Source organism: Girardinichthys multiradiatus, chromosome 3, assembly GCF_021462225.1.
Source record: "Girardinichthys multiradiatus isolate DD_20200921_A chromosome 3, DD_fGirMul_XY1, whole genome shotgun sequence".
NCBI lineage: Eukaryota > Metazoa > Chordata > Actinopteri > Cyprinodontiformes > Goodeidae > Girardinichthys > Girardinichthys multiradiatus.
In genome coordinates, this window is record NC_061796.1 from 35,218,949 (window position 1) to 35,239,814 (window position 20,866).

Sequence of the window (20,866 nt, forward strand, 5' to 3'; positions counted from 1 at the left end):
TGCCTTTTAGTTTCAAGTCAGAAAATCAGTGCGACTTGCTAATTGTAATGGTGCTAACTACTGTTATAGATAAAAGCCAATATAAATTAATTTCCATCCATTCTATGCATTTAAACAGTAAAGGAACACTTTTAAAATTAAAGTTTTTACAGGATTGGGTGTGCCTCTGATTCAGGGTGATACCAACCATCAGAAGTGCAAATAAGTTTATTCATGCAACCTTAACACACCTACAATAAATGTGTGGTGGCTTAATTTAAATTCGAGGTAGGCCAGAACCTCACATTTTCTAAGTTGGAGGGTGTTCTAGTTTATTTTTACAACTTGTAAATTCCAACGTCTAAGTACAAATTAACCTCACTTGGATGATTCCAGGCTGCATTTACTACTGAAAGGTTTTTAATTGATCGCTCAATGTCACCATTGGCTATATTGTTGTATATTAATGACACAGCCTTCTGTTGTGTTTGTATTTACATCATACAGTGTCCTCATGTTTTTGGAAATGCAGTTTGAGCCCCCTGTAGGAGTTTTTATTTGAAAGTGGTTCGGTGTGTTCCTAGTTGCTTTTCTTTGGATGGTTTCCAAGGCCTTTGGGCCCCTTTAGTCAGATACAGTGATTTATCAGGCTGCCTGCAATTAGTACCCTCTAAAACCCAGCTGAAAATAAAGATAGGCAAATCAAGGTTGAGCTCAGAGTGAACAGAAGCAATCTACTGAAACTAATATTAGTTGATAACTATATTGAAATGCATTCTTTTTGAATGTATAAAAGCTAAATTTCTAGACCATTTAATAGAAAGGCATATATTTTCAGCTACAATTATGTATTTTTTACACCTGAAAGACATATCAAACACTATGAACCCAAAACATTGGAGGACCTGCTCTGTTAAAGTTTACTGATTCATCACCTTTCAAAGTGTATGGCCCCTCTGTTGGCTACATAGGAGCAATGAAGCAATCAGGAAGTTCAACAGATTGATGGTGGACCACTTTAACTGTGATTGACAAACACAGTTTATCCATCAGTTATATATTTTTTTCCAATAACTAATGGTTGTTTCTAACCTTTATTTCATTATATATAGTGTTTGAGGTGTCACACTTTCAGCTTATTTGGTAAGGTAAGGTAAGTTTATTTATATAGCGCTTTTCAGCAACGAGACACTCAAAGCGCTGTACATACAATTACAATACAATCACAAAGCAAATAAACACAGATACAGACAGAAAAACAAATCAAATGATAAAATCAAACAACAGAGGTAATTTAAAAAAGTAATATAAAATAAGGCGAAAAGAATGATGGATAAGGAAATGAAAGAAAAGTTGGACTGAAAACGCAACTAATCATGCCTAGATGGCACAGTCAAAGGCCACTCTAAACAAATAAGTTTTTAATCTTGGTGTCAGAATTTTCTGCTACATATTTCTTGCAAAGACAAAACACCTTCACACACTTAACCAAACTGCCAAGGTTTAGTTACAGAAACTGTACTATGGGGCAAATTTATGTAAATGTAAATCTGATGCTGTTTCCCTTTTTAAATGCCTAAATGTGATTTATTTTAATCATTTCTAAGTCTTTGTTTCTATGGAGAGAATGTCTGCTTGCAAGAAAAGCCAAGAAAGTTTAATTTGTTTGTTCTTGAAGAATTAAATACATAACTTAGAGATGTACGGGCACAGGCCTTGCTGCCTTGGCATCGGGGGCCAGTGGGGGTAAGGATGTTAGCACTGCTGTCCCTAGGCGGACTGGGCATTGAGGGGGGTTCTTGGCTGCTGGCGGTGGGCTTACTTTGCTTGGTTTGATAGGGTTCTCCCAAACTTCTCACACCCAGAGGGTGGCCGCTCTGTGGGTACTCACCCCTGGCATTTTTGGGGATCTCCGGGGGGTCCTTGGCCTCGGTTGATGTCTCCTGCACCTCTATGTTAATTAGAGACATTTTGGGTTTAATTGGGAGTCGTCTCTGAAGTCAGCAAGCAGTGGGGTCTCGCACACACCAGCCACAACCCCAATTTTATTGCACTCTAGACATATACATCTGCATTCATAGCAGCATCTCGCATTACCACAGACAAACATGCAAATACCTGGGGGGTTATTGTGTGGTCCTCTTTTGTTCCCGCCCTGGTGCCTGTGTTGGTTTAGGCGGAGACTGGAGGTGTGGGGATGGCCTGGGGGTTTCTGCCCCCATTACAGAGGGGCCTGCTGGGGGCTGCCCCCCTTGTGTAGTGTTGTTTGTTATGGTGCATGGTCCACATCCTGAAGTGGTGGGGCCCCCCGGGATGTGCCGGACTAGGTGTGGGCTGCTGTGACTACGCTGGGGTCTGGTGGGCATTTCTCCTTCTTGTATAACTTTATTTATTTAACTGTTACTGAGGTTGATTTGAGCCAGTCAGCTCTTCTGAAATGAGACATTATGACGTCTGATCAAATACAAAATAGCTTAGTGACCTTTTGCTGATAGATATTAATTAGCGTAATATAGCCACATTACCGTACAGCAGAAAAATCACTTTAAACAAGAGGTTGTATAATCAGAAACGATACATCCACAAGGTAGGCACAAAATTATGCATTGTCGGTGTGAAAAGTTTTGTAAAGTAAGGTATGAAAAGACCAAAACTGCAAAATGGAGCAAAGTAAAATGAGTGTTATCTTTTAAAATCCCAGAAAATGTTATCAACAAATGGGTTGATTAACTTAATTTCTCTGCTATGTAAACTGATTTATTCTTCCTCTAAAATATAGAAAAACTACTCCAGGTTTTACTGTGTAGTGGGATAAAAACTAAGATAATGTTTAAAGAAAAGTTCCTTTTAAAAGGTTCATCTCATTTCTGCTTCCTCTTCCATTTTTTACATTTTTGGCTGCTCTCAAGGAGCCTGAAAGACAGTTGGTATTCCAGTCTCTCACAAAAGCCTGAGTTAACTGATGGTCGTGATATTTCTCAGTCAGTTTCTCACTACCTTTTTCATGTTCTGTTCACTAACCCAACTTAATCCTGCTCCCTCTAAATCTACAGGTTCTTCTCAAAATATTAGCATATTGTGATAAAGTTCATTATTTTCCATAATGTAATGATGAAAATTTAACATTCATATATTTTAGATTCATTGCACACTAACTGAAATATTTCAGGTCTTTTATTGTCTTAATACGGATGATTTTGGCATACAGCTCATGAAAACCCAAAATTCCTATCTCACAAAATTAGCATATTTCATCCGACCAATAAAATAAAAGTGTTTTTAATACAAAAAACGTCAACCTTCAAATAATCATGTACAGTTATGCACTCAATACTTGGTCGGGAATCCTTTGGCAGAAATGACTGCTTCAATGCGGCGTGGCATGGAGGCAATCAGCCTGTGGCACTGCTGAGGTCTTATGGAGGCCCAGGATGCTTTGATAGCGGCCTTTAGCTCATCCAGAGTGTTGGGTCTTGAGTCTCTCAACGTTCTCTTCACAATATCCCACAGATTCTCTATGGGGTTCAGGTCAGGAGAGTTGGCAGGCCAATTGAGCACAGTGATACCATGGTCAGTAAACCATTTACCAGTGGTTTTGGCACTGTGAGCAGGTGCCAGGTCGTGCTGAAAAATGAAATCTTCATCTCCATAAAGCTTTTCAGCAGATGGAAGCATTAAGTGCTCCAAAATCTCCTGATAGCTAGCTGCATAGACCCTGCCCTTGATATAACACAGTGGACCAACACCAGCAGCTGACACGGTACCCCAGACTGTGGGTACTTGACACTGGACTTCTGGCATTTTGGCATTTCCTTCTCCCCAGTCTTCCTCCAGACTCTGGCACCTTGATTTCCGAATGACATGCAGAATTTGGTTTCATCCGAAAAAAGTACTTTGGACCACTGAGCAATAGTCCAGTGCTGCTTCTCTGTAGCCCAGGTCAGGCGCTTCCGCCGCTGTTTCTGGTTATAAAGTGGCTTGACCTGGGGAATGCGGCACCTGTAGCTCATTTCCTGCACACGCCTGTGCACGGTGGCTCTGGATGTTTCTACTCCAGACTCAGTCCACTGCTTCCGCAGGTCCCCCAAGGTCTGGAATCGGCCCTTCTCCACAATCTTCCTCAGGGTCCGGTCACCTCTTCTCATTGTGCAGCGTTTTCTGCCACACTTTTTCCTTCCCACAGACTTCCCACTGAGGTGCCTTGATACAGCACTCTGGGAACAGCCTATTCGTTCAGAAATTTCTTTCTGTGTCTTACCCTCTTGCTTGAAGGTGTCAATAGTGGCCTTCTGGACAGCAGTCAGGTCGGCAGTCTTACCCATGATTGGGGTTTTGAGTGATGAACCAGGCTGGGAGTTTTAAAGGCCTCAGGAATCTTTTGCAGGTGTTTAGAGTTAACTCGTTGATTCAGATGATTAGGTTCATAGCTCGTTTAGAGACCCTTTTAATGATATGCTAATTTTGTGAGATAGGAATTTTGGGTTTTCATGAGCTGTATGCCAAAATCATCCGTATTAAGACAATAAAAGACCTGAAATATTTCAGTTAGTGTGCAATGAATCTAAAATATATGAATGTTAAATTTTCATCATTACATTATGGAAAATAATGAACTTTATCACAATATGCTAATATTTTGAGAAGGACCTGTATGTTCTTCTCACCCACAGTTGCTCTGTTTGTGCTTTCCATCAAAAGTAATCTGAACTACAGTCCCCCCCTCTGCATCTTTTGAATAGTGTTAAGCTTTTTTTTTTTCAAATGGCAAACAACTAGATTTTGTTAACATCACACACACATAGCCTCTTTTTAACCCTATTTCTGTGTTGCCAGGTACCATTAGTACTAATAAGCCATTGATTGGCCTTTTGATTCATAATAGGTTGCTGGAAACCACTAGTAGCAGGACAGCATAATCACTGTGAATCCCTACATCTGTATCCTTCAGATTCATTGTACGATGTGTTAGTAGCGTAGTTAACATATTAATCGCATTTCTAATATTTTATCAGTGTCATGTTGTGAGATAGCTGCTAAAATAAAAAGCAGTATAACCCCGCATTTTCTGTTTTCCCATGGGTGAATTAAAGCAGTCCATCTTTGAAATCTGAATCTTCTGATGTGCTTAATGCTATTGCACTTTTAATTCCAATGTCAGTTAAACTTCTAATAGGCACATGTTTCGTTTAAAGAACAGCAGCATATATTCTGTATGCATATCATGCTGAATGTGCTGACTAAATTAAATTACAGGAGAATGTTGCCTCTGAACAGTCCCCTAGGGTATTAAGTACCATACTGTGTACATTCAAAGAAAAAGAGAACAAGTGAAGCCATAAAATTATGAAACAAACTGCAGCCTAGAGTTGTGCAACCTCACTGCATGTACTGACACCCAGGATTCTAATGGCTTTTAATTTGATGTTTAATACATACAGATGGGGAAAAATTACTCCATTAAAAACAAAACAACAAAACTTTGCCTTGTTTTACTCAATAGAAAGATATCCACAAAATGGGTTTTCTAGCTGTGGAAAAACCTACGACACCCCCTGCGTTAAAAGCTAGTCTTATCCCAAAAGCTAGTCTTTTTGTTCCAATGACTAGATGCTTCTTTTATCAATCTACCAGTTTCTAACATCACTCTGAAGAAAGTTTGCCTCATTCCATTTATAAAATTTTGTAAGGTGTTTGATGGGTTTATTGTATGTACAGGGGTTGGACAATGAAACTGAAACACCTGTCATTTTAGTGTGGGAGGTTTCATGGCTAAATTGGACCAGCCTGGTAGCCAGTCTTCATTGATTGCACATTGCACCAGTAAGAGCAGAGTGTGAAGGTTCAATTAGCAGGGTAAGAGCACAGTTTTGCTCAAAATATTGAAATGCACACAACATTATGGGTGACATACCAGAGTTCAAAAGAGGACAAATTGTTGGTGCACGTCTTGCTGGCGCATCTGTGACCAAGACAGCAAGTCTTTGTGATGTATCAAGAGCCACGGTATCCAGGGTAATGTCAGCATACCACCAAGAAGGACGAACCACATCCAACAGGATTAACTGTGGACGCAAGAGGAAGCTGTCTGAAAGGGATGTTCGGGTGCTAACCCGGATTGTATCCAAAAAACATAAAACCATGGCTGCCCAAATCACGGCAGAATTAAATGTGCACCTTAACTCTCCTGTTTCCACCAGAACTGTCCATTGGGAGCTCCACAGGGTCAATATACACAGCCAGGCTGCTATAGCCAAACCTTTGGTCACTCATGCCAATGCCAAACGTCGGTTTCAATGGTGCAAGGAGCGTAAATCTTGGGCTGTGGACAATGTGAAACGTGTATTGTTCTCTGATGAGTCCACCTTTACTGTTTTCCCCACATCCGGGAGAGTTACGGTGTGGAGAAGCCCCAAAGAAGCGTACCACCCAGACTGTTGCATGCCCAGAGTGAAGCATGGGGGTGGATCAGTGATGGTTTGGGCTGCCATATCATGGCATTCCCTTGGCCCAATACTTGTGCTAGATGGACGTGTCATTGCCAAGGACTACCGAACCATTCTTGAGGGCCATGTGCATCCAATGGTTCAAACATTGTATCCTGAAGGTGGTGCCGTGTATCAGGATGACAATGCACCAATACACACAGCAAGACTGGTGAAAGATTGGTTTGATGAACATGAAAGTGAAGTTGATCATCTCCCATGGCCTGCACAGTCACCAGATCTAAATATTATTGAGCCACTTTGGGGTGTTTTGGAGGAGCGAGTCAGGAAACGTTTTCCTCCACCAGTATCACGTAGTGACCTGGCCACTATCCTGCAAGAAGAATGGCTTAAAATCCCTCTGACCACTGTGCAGGACTTGTATATGTCATTCCCAGGACGAATTGATGCTGTATTGGCCGCAAAAGGAGGCCCTACACCATACTGATAAATTATTGTGGTATAAAACCAGGTGTTTCAGTTTCATTGTCCAACCCCTGTAGATCCTTTTTCAAGTCTCCCCACAGAATCTCAAAAATATAAAGATCTGGGCTTTCATTCAGCCCGACATCCTGTTTTTTAATTCTCAGCTAATCCATGTTTTATTTACCGGTATGTTTTGGGTCACTTTTATGTTGCACAATCCAGTTCTTTCTTAACTTCAGTTTCTTCACAGATTGTTTTACATTGTTCTCGAGCTCTCTTGAGACTGCTGTTGATCCTATGAACACATTTTGGGTTTTGTTGGAAATGTCTTTTGGTCTGCTCTCAGGGTGAACCTCTTTGATGGCCAAACCTGGGCATGCTGGCAGTTGTTTTAAAAGTCTTCCACTAGTGGACTGTTTTAGTACTGTGGAATAGGCGCTACAGCCGTCTTTCTGAAGGTCTCAGACAGCTCTTTCAACCTCATCTTAGTCACTTCAACAGTCAATAGCACACTGAACTGTTGCTTAAACAGGTAAAATCTCCCTCAAAATGCTAAGCAAATATCTCCTAATCATGTGCACCTCATATGATATGCCTATGTGTAATTTTAGTGATTTTAAGTCAGAATAAATGTGGCAGTGTTTTTTTCTAAACTAGTAATGCATTACTAATGCATGACATTAAACCATGCATTACTATGACTTAATTATTAAAACTTTCTGTATAATGTAATAGTAATCTTTGGTTTTTATTGTTTATTTTAGACACAAAGGCATTTTGTTCAATGTTGCTTGCATATTCTTACTCCGATTAATTTTTTGCATGTGTATCATAAATTTTGTATGCTAAAACCCAGATAAAAACAAACTTGGATGTTCTTACAACTCAAATTTGTCATTTGATGACATACAGGGCATGAAACCGGACAAAATGTAATTCTCTGCAGAAACCCGATGTGGATATCTGCAGCAGGTCCCACAAAAAGCAGCTGCTTGTAAAATGGACAGTAACAGCAAACATTACATTTCTATAGCAACATGACTAATAACCGTAGTGCATATAAAAATGGCTTGACCTACAATGGAGAACATTGTGTACCTCCATGTTTATTAAATAAGAAACATTCAAACCTTAAATCTAAAGCAGTCTGGTGGCCATGCATCAGCTTTAGTGAAACATCCCTTTTCTGAAACTATTAATCAGTTAGTTGCAAAAGTGTCAGAACATCTATAAAACACAAGTTTGTTGTTTATTAGGCAAAAATAACAATGATTTAGCTTTTATTTAGTTTAATAATTAAATTCTTATTGAATTTTTGAGGATATTCAATTGTTAATTGTTCAGGGCAAATGTGTTTTGTACCATCACTTACGTTTCTGTGCACATTATTTCAAACGTATTAACTAAATATTTATTTTAACAGCATACTCAAACTGAGGACCTACAGTAATGATGGTAATCATGTGCACCTAAGATGCTACACTGTACTGCATTAAATGCCTGTGAATGGCTTAACTCAAAATGTGGAACATTTGTGGAACACTTTTTTATTTTTTAGTGTTGGTTGTATTTCAAAAGAACGATTTGAAATGCTTTATTTTATTCTGCTGTCAAATATTTTCTTATGGTAACACCTCTGTTTATGGGTGCATCATAGAGGCATAAAGGAGTAGTGTAATGTGGGAGTATATATATATTGCTTCTAAATGTATACATCCAGGAGTATATATTGTGTCTAATTGATATTTGTAAATTAATTTTTAAGCAAAATGAAGCAATTGAGATTGGAATGTAACTTTTTTGTAGTATTTATTGGCTTTAGAAAGGCTGTATTAGGGAGAATTCATGGTTGGGCTACAGCATTTAAATTCTGCTGTTCTTCTGTGCTTTGATCAGACTTAATAAATACATAGTAAGGCACTCCGGTTGCTTATATTTTCAAAACAATCTTTTACTGAGCTTCCATTTTTAGCTCAGGTTCACAGAAATAAAGAGTCCAAGAACAAGGAAACTGAAGGAGCGCACAATGATGGATTGATCTGCTCCCTGTATCCTTGAAGTCAATCAATCTTCTAAGCTCTGGTGCCGTTTTCAAAAGGAATTTTCCACACTCTAGTTTGCCTCAAGCTAGAGAGAACTACTTCTGGGTTAGTCCAGAGGTCTTTAGATATTTGATCGCACCTCATTCTTCAGTTTTTACTCTCACTATCTCTCTTTTAAGATGGAAATAAGACTGTTTGATACAGAATGTAAAATCAACTGCATCTAAAAATATTTTTATATTCTTTCCTCTGCAAAAGTAGTGTAGGCATGATGGTGTTAGTCATGAAATCCTAACATCCAGCTCACTACACAAAGATATGCTCAATGACCTCAACAGATGGTCTTCTGTCGACTAGCTTCTCACTTATGAGATGCTCTTTTGTCAGGAAAACACATGGATGCTCAGAGAGTGGAGTATGAGTTTAACGAGAGTAGCTGTATTTTAGCAAAAACTTTGTGAGGCTAATATATTTGGTTTTGTATGTTGTAAACGGCAGTTGCTGTACTGCAGGTTTACTTGTGTTTCTAAGAGTTATGACTGTCAGACTCAAAGCCAATAAAGCATTGATGTACCATGATATCCTCTTATTATCCATGACATGTGATGCAAGATGTCAGAGTGTGTTTGTCCCAGCGTGCAGTGAGATTATGCGATTCTGTAAAGCTGAGTCTGTTTAAACTTTGCTGTGGCATACCCTGATGCGAGCTGTGCATCGATTAAAATCTTCAAACCTCAGTTAATTGAAGCATGGTGATGGAGATCTGTGGACTAAAACTTAGGCCTTACATAGAGGGCATATATCATAATTTTTACAACATTTTCATTTTAATTGTGTTCAGGCTTGTAGCTCATGATCGTTTTAATTCATTTCCATGTCCAAAATCGAGAAATATTTAGAAAAGCCTCAAAGAATAAAAGAAAGCACAAGACAGCCGAAAACACAGCCTAAACTTTCTAAAGAGTGATGGCATTATGGCATTCTGGAATACCTAAAACCACAACACAATGGCCACCCAAGAAAAAAGTAGTGATAGGAAAGTCTGAAAGGCAGTAGCTTAGAGGCTTATCAAACCAACACCATAGCCAGGGGGAAAAGTACTTCACCACTGAGGTGATAAAAACATGTTGAAATTCAGTATTCAGATACACAATTAATGCACTGATTGTTTTACCTCCATGGTTACTTGATACACATGTCCTTGTGCCAACATGTTCCTACCAACATCTGTGTACAGTAATGTAGCTATCACATATATATTCAAAAGATACTGAAAGGACACAGTCTGTCTGCAACTAGTTTCGTCACATCAATATGTCATTCAGACCTAAAAAGTCACTTCAAGTAAACGCTACACATGGAGAATGGAATGGAAGTTAAAATACTCAGTTGGTACAAGTAGTCAAATGTCCTCTCCTTCATTTGACTCAGACACAAAGGAGGACACGAGTCATTGCGACAGTAAAATATTCTGTGTAAACAAGCACAAAGTCGAGAAACGGGTATCTGACATGTTTAATAAAGTGATACATGGATATCAGCTGATTTTTCTTTTTCTGACATAGGATAGACAAAAGTAAAAACCACTGTTAAATAATGCATTTTCTTACTTTATAATCTCTCCAATTTCTCCATCAGTCCCCTTAATGGTCTGGCTACTCAATATCTGCTCGAGCCATCTGTCCTAACAACTGTGTTGTCCTTCTCCAAAAGCCTTTGTTTGTTTATTCCCCTAAAACCAAGATTCCAGTTGTTTTATAGTCTTATGACTAAAAGTGTTTCCATAGAGGGACAGTTTTTGATGTATAAGGAGAAATTCTTTTTTGGCAGAAAAGTGCACGTTTAAATTACTTACCCACTTCAGAAAACAATGGTCAGATAAATTAGGTATTTATTTGTGTTTCTTACTCTTCTTGGTTTTTTGGCTGTATCATAAAATGACATTTGGCCTTTGCAAATGTGTAATATTGGTCTAATTTATCAGCTGACTGTAACATTTCTTAATGTTGCTTGTTTGAAGACCTGATATGGGCCAGATAATTTATATCCTGTTTTTTTTTCTTATGTTAACTAACCTATGAGAGTGAGCAATATTAAAAAATACACAAAATACTCCAAATATGGAGAAATGTGCAAAAATAAATGTTCTGTTTCTTCTTATGATAAAGTCTTATCACACACACATTCCTTGTGAATACAGTTCCAACAACCTAAGAGAGTCTGCATGCTGCTTGATTCAGAATGAGTTGTGAGATTTCTGTGATTTTTTTTTTTTTTTTTTTGCACAAAGACATGGTTACCATTTGTATATTCAGTGAGCTCTTCTAAAGCCATTCCTGATAGGAGCCACAGTCTTTCATGTGCCAGGTTGCAGAATGGTTGCATCAGTTCAATCCAGCCATCTAACGTAGGCTTGCCTGTTCTCAGGGATGTGCATGAAGGTTTTTCATCACCTCACTCAATTAACCAGGTCAGTTTCCACTCTGTTGCATGTCTGAATCTGTAGTTTGAGCCTCCAAGCGGTTGGATTCTGCCTGTTTAAGCAGTTCATTATTTTTATACCTTCAAACTATAATTTGCCCTTCAACTCTTTTACATTAATTCATTAAGGATGATTATTTGTCCTTTGTACTGGGCGATTTCCATGAGCTTCAGCTGCATTTGCATAACATTTTGTGATATCAGAAGAAAAATGGTCCAAGTAAGGCCATCAGGATGAAATAAACACCTCCTAGTGTTTCTCATTTAGTTTGTGAAAAGAAATAATACATTTTAATTGAGATTCATAAAAACAGACACATTGTACACAGTGGCTGTTAACACACAGGAAATACATCTCGCTGCAATCCAGAACCAAATACTAAATGCTCACAACAATCAGTGTGTCACTCCTCTCTTCTGCTCTGCTCATTGATTCCTAAATAACTTGACTTTTATGTGGCTGTGACTGATATGTTTCAGCACTTGATCATAATCTCTGAGAGTGGATGGGTCTCATCTGGGCTCCACCAAGCAATTTATTTATCTTCTAGCATCACCGCTATAATTAGGGTGACTCAGAGTGTAAGGGACTTCTATGTTTTTCATCTTTTCTCATACAGTCTGTCAAATTATGCTGCAAATCAAAATATAAAAAAAATCAGGGTTAAATTTTGGTATTTGTTCACCTGAGTTTTACCTCTTTAACAGTTAATGCAAATGTCTATTTATGATTTAAATACAAAACATTCTTTAAAACGCAACTGAAAAACCGTTTGAGGAGATTACTTGAAAACCTTTGGGAATATTCCGCCTTTGAAACACTTAACAAAACATATCACAAAAGCACCAAAGGGCTCAACAGTTTAAATAAGTTAAAAACAAAAACATTTATAGTATTTAATAAAATAAGAATGAAATAAAAACACACAGTACACAAGTTAAATTTTATATAAAAAGCAGCATAAAGATCAACAAAAAGCAAATAATGTAAAAAAGGCTAAAACATCTTATAAGGTGTCAAAGACCAGGGTGAAAATATGGGTTTTCAGATGGGATTTAAAAACAGACAGAAGAGAGATCTGTCTAATTTCCAAGGGCAGATAATTCAACAATTTGGATTTAAATAAATTAGCATAAATGTAATCTGTTTTTAAAAAGTCAGAAGGAGACTACAACACTTTGCTAAGGAGAGCTGAAGCCTGGGTTGAGCCCATAAAAAAGCATGTTTTGCTTAAACATATTGAATATTAACTTTTTTGAGGGTTTATAGAACATCTGGAAAATGTGTAACAGCTGGAAAAATGTATCAAATAATTTTAAGGTCCCTTTGTATTAGTTGTCAGTTTTATAAAAAAGAGAAAAACAAAACCCACTTAATTTAGACTTTTGTTAATGTTTGCGCTGGTTTCTATGTTACTGTTAATCCATTAAATGCATGATTATTAAAATTCAAACACTGCCTAAAATTTCCTTCCTTTGTTGCGTTTTGCAGGTGGACTAAGAGGAGCTTCTATTGTCGACTCGCTGGACACGCTATATATTATGGGACTGATGGAAGAATATAATGATGCCAAGGAGTGGGTGCAGACTAGTTTGGACCTAAACTCGGTGAGCTGTTTTTCTGTCTTTTCAAAGACTTAATATTGTTGCTTGTTTGTTTTAAATCTATACAAGAAAATTAAAAAAGATAACCGTATGAAGATATAAATAATAGGGACACTTTCTTTAAAACTGGTGCTATTTGCTAAACTCTTGAACTGCATCACAGTTATTAACATTTCTGTGACAAGAGCAATGCTTATTTTTCCAAGTCTCCTACAGAATCAAAAAATCAAAGTTTGTTTCTCAACTGTTTAATATCCTTTGACTTTTAGGCAGAACTTGTCCTATTTTCTTTCCTGCTATATTTATAAGATTTCTTTGGGAAACACAATAAACTAGGCTTTAGGGATTACATTTGTAATTAAATGAGGGGCCATTTATAATGTATAAGTTATGAGGTTAACAGAATTTATTAAAATAAAGGTGCAGTAAAGTGTGCAATTTTATCGCTCACATTTTCCTGTACTTTTTGTCAGTCTTTTAAGACATTGAGAGTTATTTTTATCATAGATTTAAATATGTTGCCAAAGTCAGTACTAATAGATGGGCTTCTCTAAAGCCCAAATTTTGTAGAGTTTTAGTGTTTCTGCATTAAAATCCTAAGAAGAAATACGTCACCTTCTGCAGGTTAATTATTTAAAAGCTAATACATAGAACATGCTTAGTGTAAGAAATTGGGTTCAAAGGCTGAACTTCATTTTTATCAAGGTTTAAAAATAAATGAAAAAAAACATAGTCTGACTGTAACATATTTAGGACTATAGAATGAAGTTTAGCAGCCTAAATAGAAGTGGAAAGAAGCTATTATGCTTTCCATTTGTTCTCGATTTACAAATGATTTAAATGTTTACATCTAGCTAATATTAAAATTTATATAAACTCACAGCAATGATCAGAGACGCTTTAGAAACTATACCCACTTTGGGTGAAGGTATTAAAAACATTTATATAAATGATATAAAACTGTTGTGTAGTTGACCACTGATAGCTGTCTATCGGAGATATTTGAATCACCAACTGGACATTTAAGCACTATGCATCACTAATGCCCTTATTTTTTAAAAAGGCATAAGAAATCAGTAGACACTTTAAAATCTTAAAAACATGAGCTTTACTTTAATATTTGATAAAATACAACGTTCAGGGCCTTCCTCTCCCCTCTCTGCTGAAGTGCAGCTCTTCTCCACTCTGTAGAGAAGATATGCAGGGTAGTAACCTTCCAACATGTAGTGATTATTACAGACTCATTACACAGTGCATTAGAAGTACTAACAGGAGCAGATTGTCTGTGTCATTTATTAAGGTTTCTGAATAGTGACAGGATCAGAAAATGTGAAGAGAAAATAATTACCATCTGCTTGTGCATTTGGTCAACCTTTACATTTCCGATATGAGGTTCCAGGGTTTTCTTTTGTTTTTTAAAAGGTACATGTCAAAAAAAATCTGACAACACAGAAGTATGTTTAACTCACCTGGATAAAGGCAATTAATAAAAAATAAAAATAAAGACCACAGCTGCACAAATGGGAAATAAAAAGTCTTGTGTACTTCTAGCCCATGTTGTTCCTGCTGTGTTTGAAAATGTCACCTGAGCTTTTCTAACTGCAGTCCAGCGTTTTTCATGCAATGTGACCAATTCATTGAACAGCTATTCAGGTTTTATTGTATATATGTTGCTGTTGGTTGTACACTTACATATAAGCCACTTCACTGGACCGCAGTGTGTCACTCCAAACAGTGCCACCTTCTGGCCAATCCGTGTAGGTGCGCAAACATGTTTGCCAGCCCGAAATACAGAGCACCTCAACAATATCTTTCCAGCCCTGCTATAGTATGAGATCAATTAACAACTAAGGTCTAATATAACTGTTAACATTTCAAGGTAAAGATTTTACATTGGGAGGATAGTACCAATTATTCCAGAATTGGAGATCATGCATCGCTGGCTATGTTTTAACAGAAGTTTGTACAATTACTGTGACTATATTACTCTTACAAAATTTACATTACCAAATACTGTTTCTATGGCAATAAACACGTTTTTGGTTATCAGGCTCCAGGTGTTGTGAGCAAAATAATATTTTTTCAGATTTTGCAGACATGTCATAAAGCTGAAGGTTTTTTCTGATGATTAATACATTAAGTAGCTCCTAACATTATTCCCATTAGTAGACAAAATCATTAGATTAGAACATCAGTCCCTAACATTTTGATGGCAGTTTGACCTGGTTTAACCTCGGACATTTAGTGTGGTACAGCCACTGTGGTACAGCCATTCCACTGTACAGAAAACAATTGCCAACATGCTCAAATCAGGACATTCAGGCAAGTGACAAATGTTTTCTGAAAGCAGGCTGCAAGATGTTTAACAAAAACACAAGGACTAGACAAAAGTCTGCCTTAGAGAATGTACAAAAGCATGAGGACTTTTGGAATAATGTTCTTTGGACAGATGAGTCTAAAATGTAATTATTTGGACACAAGAACCAGCAGAAAGGTTCATCATAAACCAAATACAGCATTGCAGGAAAATAATCTCATACCAACCGTGAAGCATAGAACTGGAAGTGTCATGGTTTAGGATGCTTTGCTGCAGCTGGACTCTGCCAGCTCACCATGTAGAATCCGCCATTAACTTGTTTAGAAAGTCCATGTGGAAAATATGAGATAGTCTCTAAAGAATATTAAAGTGGAACCTCACAATGACCCAAAACATACCAGTACATCCACAAAGGTATGGCTGAGGATTAAGAAATGGAATGTCCGGGTTTAGTCAAAGCTCACATCTTGATCTCATTGAGATACCGTGAGGGGACCTTAAAAATGGCATCTCACACCTGAAATAGAAGAGTGGGGTGAACTTTCCTTAAAAACAACTGAACATTGAATTGGTTGTCCAAATTCTTTCAAATGACTGAATATGAAAGTCTAAAAGCACATTGTCCTCCATTTAGGAAGTAAAATCCTGAGTGAAGCTGTCATACTTCATTCATGAAAGATTATATACATTTTCTTGCAATTAGTTTTCATAAATGCACTTTTTGATAACTATTATCATAGTATTTTAAAGTTTATTTAAACTGTTACCTCACTTTTTGATGTGACAGACTTACTATCCCTCACTACACAAACATAATGAACTTTTATGAGTGGCCCTGATGGTTGCTCTATTGAGTGTTTATTCAGCTGTGTGTCTGTCCTCTTACCACAGCATTGTTTCTACTGCTTCTGACAGTTTGCCAAAGTGTAGGACACTTCAGCAGAAATCTAAAACAGCTCCCTGTGTGGTCACCGGCCATGCCGCATTACCGACTGATAGGATTCTGTGAGTCGCTGAAAGGCCTTTATGAGGCAGAAAATTTGATAAATACCACAAAGAGTGTGGAAGAAGGGTTTAAAGGATGTTTTAGATAGTAACGCTGTGGGAGAGAGGAGGAGAGTAGAGGCCATGACACATTCAATGAGAGAGTTTCTAGAGACTGGGTTGGGAGCAGAAAAGTGGTGTCTGCACTGATATTGAGTGGAGGCCTGAGAAAGTGCCAACCAAGGCCGGTTTTGTGTGGTTCTCTGTAGCCAGTCAACTGCATTGGCCAATTTGTCTGGGGTTTTGTAAGTTTAGTAAATGAGAGAGGTCATGTCTGGGCCGTGGTCACGGAATGCAATAAAAGGTGGCAGTGGTGTGTAATTATGTAAAACATGGAGACAAAAGTATTGTTAAAAGCAATTTTCTAAATCCAGGACAATAATTCAGTCGGTTTACTTCATTGTATAACAATAAACTCCTAACTTTAGGTTGTACTGGGTGAGAAAATATTCCTTACTTGCAACTGAAACAACTTGTATTTATGTCTTGATGTGTGTTTCTTCTTAGCATGAACCAGTTACCGGTATCAAAGTATATAAAGGTTATAAACAGTTATGGTTTGCGCACACCATTTAGTCTTTTTAACAGGATGTACAGAAAGTGCTGGAGTTTCTCTAGTTGTATGAAGCACAGAGTAGTGCATCAACCCCCTCCCCCACCTGTTAGTATGCTCTGTGGTGGAAAGAAGGCTACAAAAGCTTTCCCTGGCTTTACATTCAATTCAGCTTATTTATAAAGCACCAGTTCACAGCGAATTTCAATTTAAAGTACTTGACAAGGGAAACCGTTCCAATTTATATACTGAGATATATTGTGCAATCAGACCAGCCATATAGATTAACTGACATTCAAAGAGATACATTTGATTTTATTGCTAGTTATAATTAAATTCTGTCACATCTAATTCAATATGCCTCTTGGTAAAATGTTTTTCCAAGCAAAGGCAAATTCATCTCTTATCACTTATTATCCTACATTTTTGTGTATAAACATGAAGTCAAACTGATCATTTTTCTCAAGGTTATTAAACAGTGAGCATCTCATTCCTAATCTCTACAAAAAGATGTCCTGATTGTAGGGGACACGTGCTGAAATTCAGATGCTGACTCTAGCAATAAATTGTTTGGTAAATTATGACTCCATGATTTGTTTCCAAATCTTTATTTCACTGTGGACAGGTTCCAGTTTGTCGTCTGAGCTAAACCACAATGATGCTGTTTTTGGTGCCTTTTTGATCATTAAGGGATGTGCAGTACATGTTAGTTTCTCTCACATATCAAAGCATTTTGCATTTTATTTCTTCTCATGAAGCATGCAGACGGTTATAGATGCATAGCAGAAGGCGGATGTGGAAAGCCATGATGCACACACACAGAGTTTATGGTTCATCTTTGAGAAAACCGATGACTGTTAACTTGTGACCAGAAGCTAGTAAGTGGTATCTGCAACACTTACAGCTGAAACAGCCACTAACAACCACAGTGTCACCAATCATAAAGACAGATTTACAGTTCACAGTGAACCCCGCCACGGGTGGCATCTGCCATCCGTCAGACTCGCCCCCTTATTCCTTCATCACTGCAGGAAGGAATTTACTTTCTCGGCTCTGGGGGAGTCGGATGCAACTTACTGGTGACAGTTTGAATTAGATTTCTAAATATGTATGTACTTTAAGGCAACAGTTATAAATGTTCTAGGTTAGGGGCTGCTTAGGGCCCAGAAAGATGTGATTACGTGTCGGATTATTTTGAGAACCTATGACGACATCTTCAGACATTTGCTAAAAATCAGCTACTGCGGTTTTGTCTCAGAATGCCAGTTTTACTGCATGTCATACAAACCCATCAGCAAATCTACTATTCACAGTTTACTGGTCAACTGGATAGTAGACAAGTGCAACACCTCACATATTATTCTGTCAAGCATGTTTACCTCTGTCCAAAGATTCTCTGGATCTTTGTGCAGATGCCACAACATGCTGGTTTATTACACAGTCAAACACTACTGGCTCATCAAGCTTCCCAAGAGCACACAAGATGGCTATATATTCTATATCTTACAGAGAAGGACTAAAAAGATGTAAACTAAAAGGTAGACAGTTAATGTTGTAACTGATTTATATGTTATATTTATATGTTACATTTATATGTCATATTAATGTTGAATCATATCAAACTATAAAATGCATAGTTTACTTAGGTTACTTTACTAGGGGTAAAACCCCAATTGAACAGTTCTAGGAACTGATACATTTCATATTTCTGTGGAACATTAAACACTTATACATTGTGGTAACCGAATTCCGTGTACTAATGTATTTGTGCTTTTAGGCGCATCCCGATAAGGGTTATTTGTTGCTGATACTAATCGCAGTCAGTTAAGATCTGGTATTTGGTCCCAATTTGATGGATTAAATTGAATAAAACTGCCTGTCCTCAGTAGTGGTTTCCTAGCAGCTATTGTACCATGAAGGCCTGATTCACACAGTCTCCTCTTAACAGTTGTTCTAGAGATGTGCTGCTAGAACTCTGTGTGGCATTGATCTGTTCTCTAATCTGAGCTGCTGTTAACCTACGATTTCTGAAGCTGGTGACTCAAATGAACTTATCGTCCGCAGCAGAGGTGACTCCTGGCCCCTTTCCTGGGGCGGTCCTCATGTGAGCCAGTTTCTTTGTAGCGCTTGATGGTTTTTGCGACTGCACTTGGAGACACTTTCAAAGTTTTCCCAATTGTTCGGACTGACTGACCTTCATTTCTTAAAGTAATGATGGCCACTCGTTTTTCTTTACTTAGAATTTGTATTATGGCAAGAAAAAAGCAGCTAACAGTCTATTCAGTAGGACTATCAGCTGTGTACTGTATCCACCTCCTGCACAACACAACTGATGGTCCCAACCCCATTTATAAGGCTTGAAATCCCACTTATTAAACCTGACAGGGCACACCTGTGAAGTGAAAACCATTTCAGGTGACTACCTCTTGAAGCTCGTCAACAGAATGCCAAGAGTGTGTGGAGCAGTAATCAAAGCAAAAGGTGGCTACTTTGAAGAACCTAGAATATCAGACATATTTTCAGATATATTAATTAATAGTTTTGATGCCTTCAGTGTGAAGCTACAATATTCATAGTCATGAAAATAAAGAAAACTCTTTGAATGAGAAGGTGTGTCCAAACTTTTGGTCTGTACTGGATATGCATAAAAAGTCAGTAGCTTTAAGATGGAGTGAATTAAAGCAGGGCTGCACGGTGGCGCAGTTGGTAGCACTGTTGCCTTGCAGCAAGAAGGTCCTGGGTTCGATTCCCAGCCTGGGGTCTTTCTGCATGGAGTTTGCATGTTCTCCCCGTGTATGCGTGGGTTCTCACCGGGTACTCCAGCTTCCTCCCACAGTCCAAAGACATGCCTGTTAGGTTATTTGGTCACTCTAAATTGCCCTTAGGTGTATGAATGAGTGTGTGCATGGTTGTTTGTGTGTTGCCCTGCGACGGACTGGCGACCTGTCCAGGGTGTACCCTGCCTCTCGCCCATAGACTGCTGGAGATAGGCACCAGCTCCCCCGCGACTATGGAAGAAGTGGTCGAAAATGACTGGCTAAATTAAAGCAATACCTTTTACTAATGTAGTTGTACATGGTTTACATTAGGATTGTGATTTTGTTCCACTTAATGTACTCATGTGGTTCAGGAGGTCGCAGAATCAATTGTTATTGAAACCAACAGATATTTTATTCCAACTGGAATGTTTTGTAGTCTTGTCATTTGTTTCTAAATATTTATTATTCTGGGAATATACAGTTCAGTCTTCATTGACGTATGAATTTTTGGCGCTTGTTTTTCATGCAGACCAGTTCAAGTGGTAGGTTACCATATGACTGCTCTCTGGTTTTATACTGCTTGTTGATAATTTGGCTCGGAACACATTTTAATCTAGGTCAAGTTAAAACAAAACTTACGGACAGGTAACACTTTGCTTTACATATAATAAAGTTTGATGTCTTGTCTTAGAGCTCAGACAGTTATCAGAGCACAGCACTCAAAGCATTTCACGTGACAGGCAGACAACATGCTGCAGCAGTCAGCCTCTTTAATTGTGCAAGATGAAACACAGCTGAATAAAAAAAAAGTTGTCACACAAAATGCAGCTGACATAAAAGGATCAAGCACAATGACAACAGGTATCAGGATATGAGTCGGATCAGGGACTTTCATTCTGATCATTTAAAACGCCAGAATAGGGATAGTCGCATTTGCTTCTTTATTCAAGCTTCAAGATTCTTTATTGTCATTATGTCACCATAATAAAATTTAGCTGAGACCTGGCTCAAAGCTTCATTGCTTGTAGCTGGGTATTTATTGTCCCCTGCCTTTTGAATCAGTACGTAGTTGGTCTAAAATTTTTTTAACTTTCACAGACCTTAACACACCTCTGACATTTTATTGGTAACTTCCACCTTTTTTGGTGACCTGTATTGGAATTCTTTTTGGGAAAAGG

At 38.0% G+C, this 20,866-nt stretch overlaps 1 protein-coding gene across 3 annotated transcripts in view; it reads left to right on the forward strand.

Annotated features, from left to right (window-relative positions):
* The window catches only part of LOC124865620 (mannosyl-oligosaccharide 1,2-alpha-mannosidase IC), a 308,583-nt gene that overhangs the window by 170,530 nt on the left and 117,187 nt on the right, over nt 1–20,866 (forward strand). For all 3 annotated transcript variants that reach the window (XM_047360863.1, XM_047360861.1, XM_047360860.1), the window contains one exon: nt 12,903–13,018. In XM_047360863.1, the coding sequence (XP_047216819.1) occupies nt 12,903–13,018 (116 nt within the window). The remainder of the gene's footprint in view (nt 1–12,902; nt 13,019–20,866) is intronic.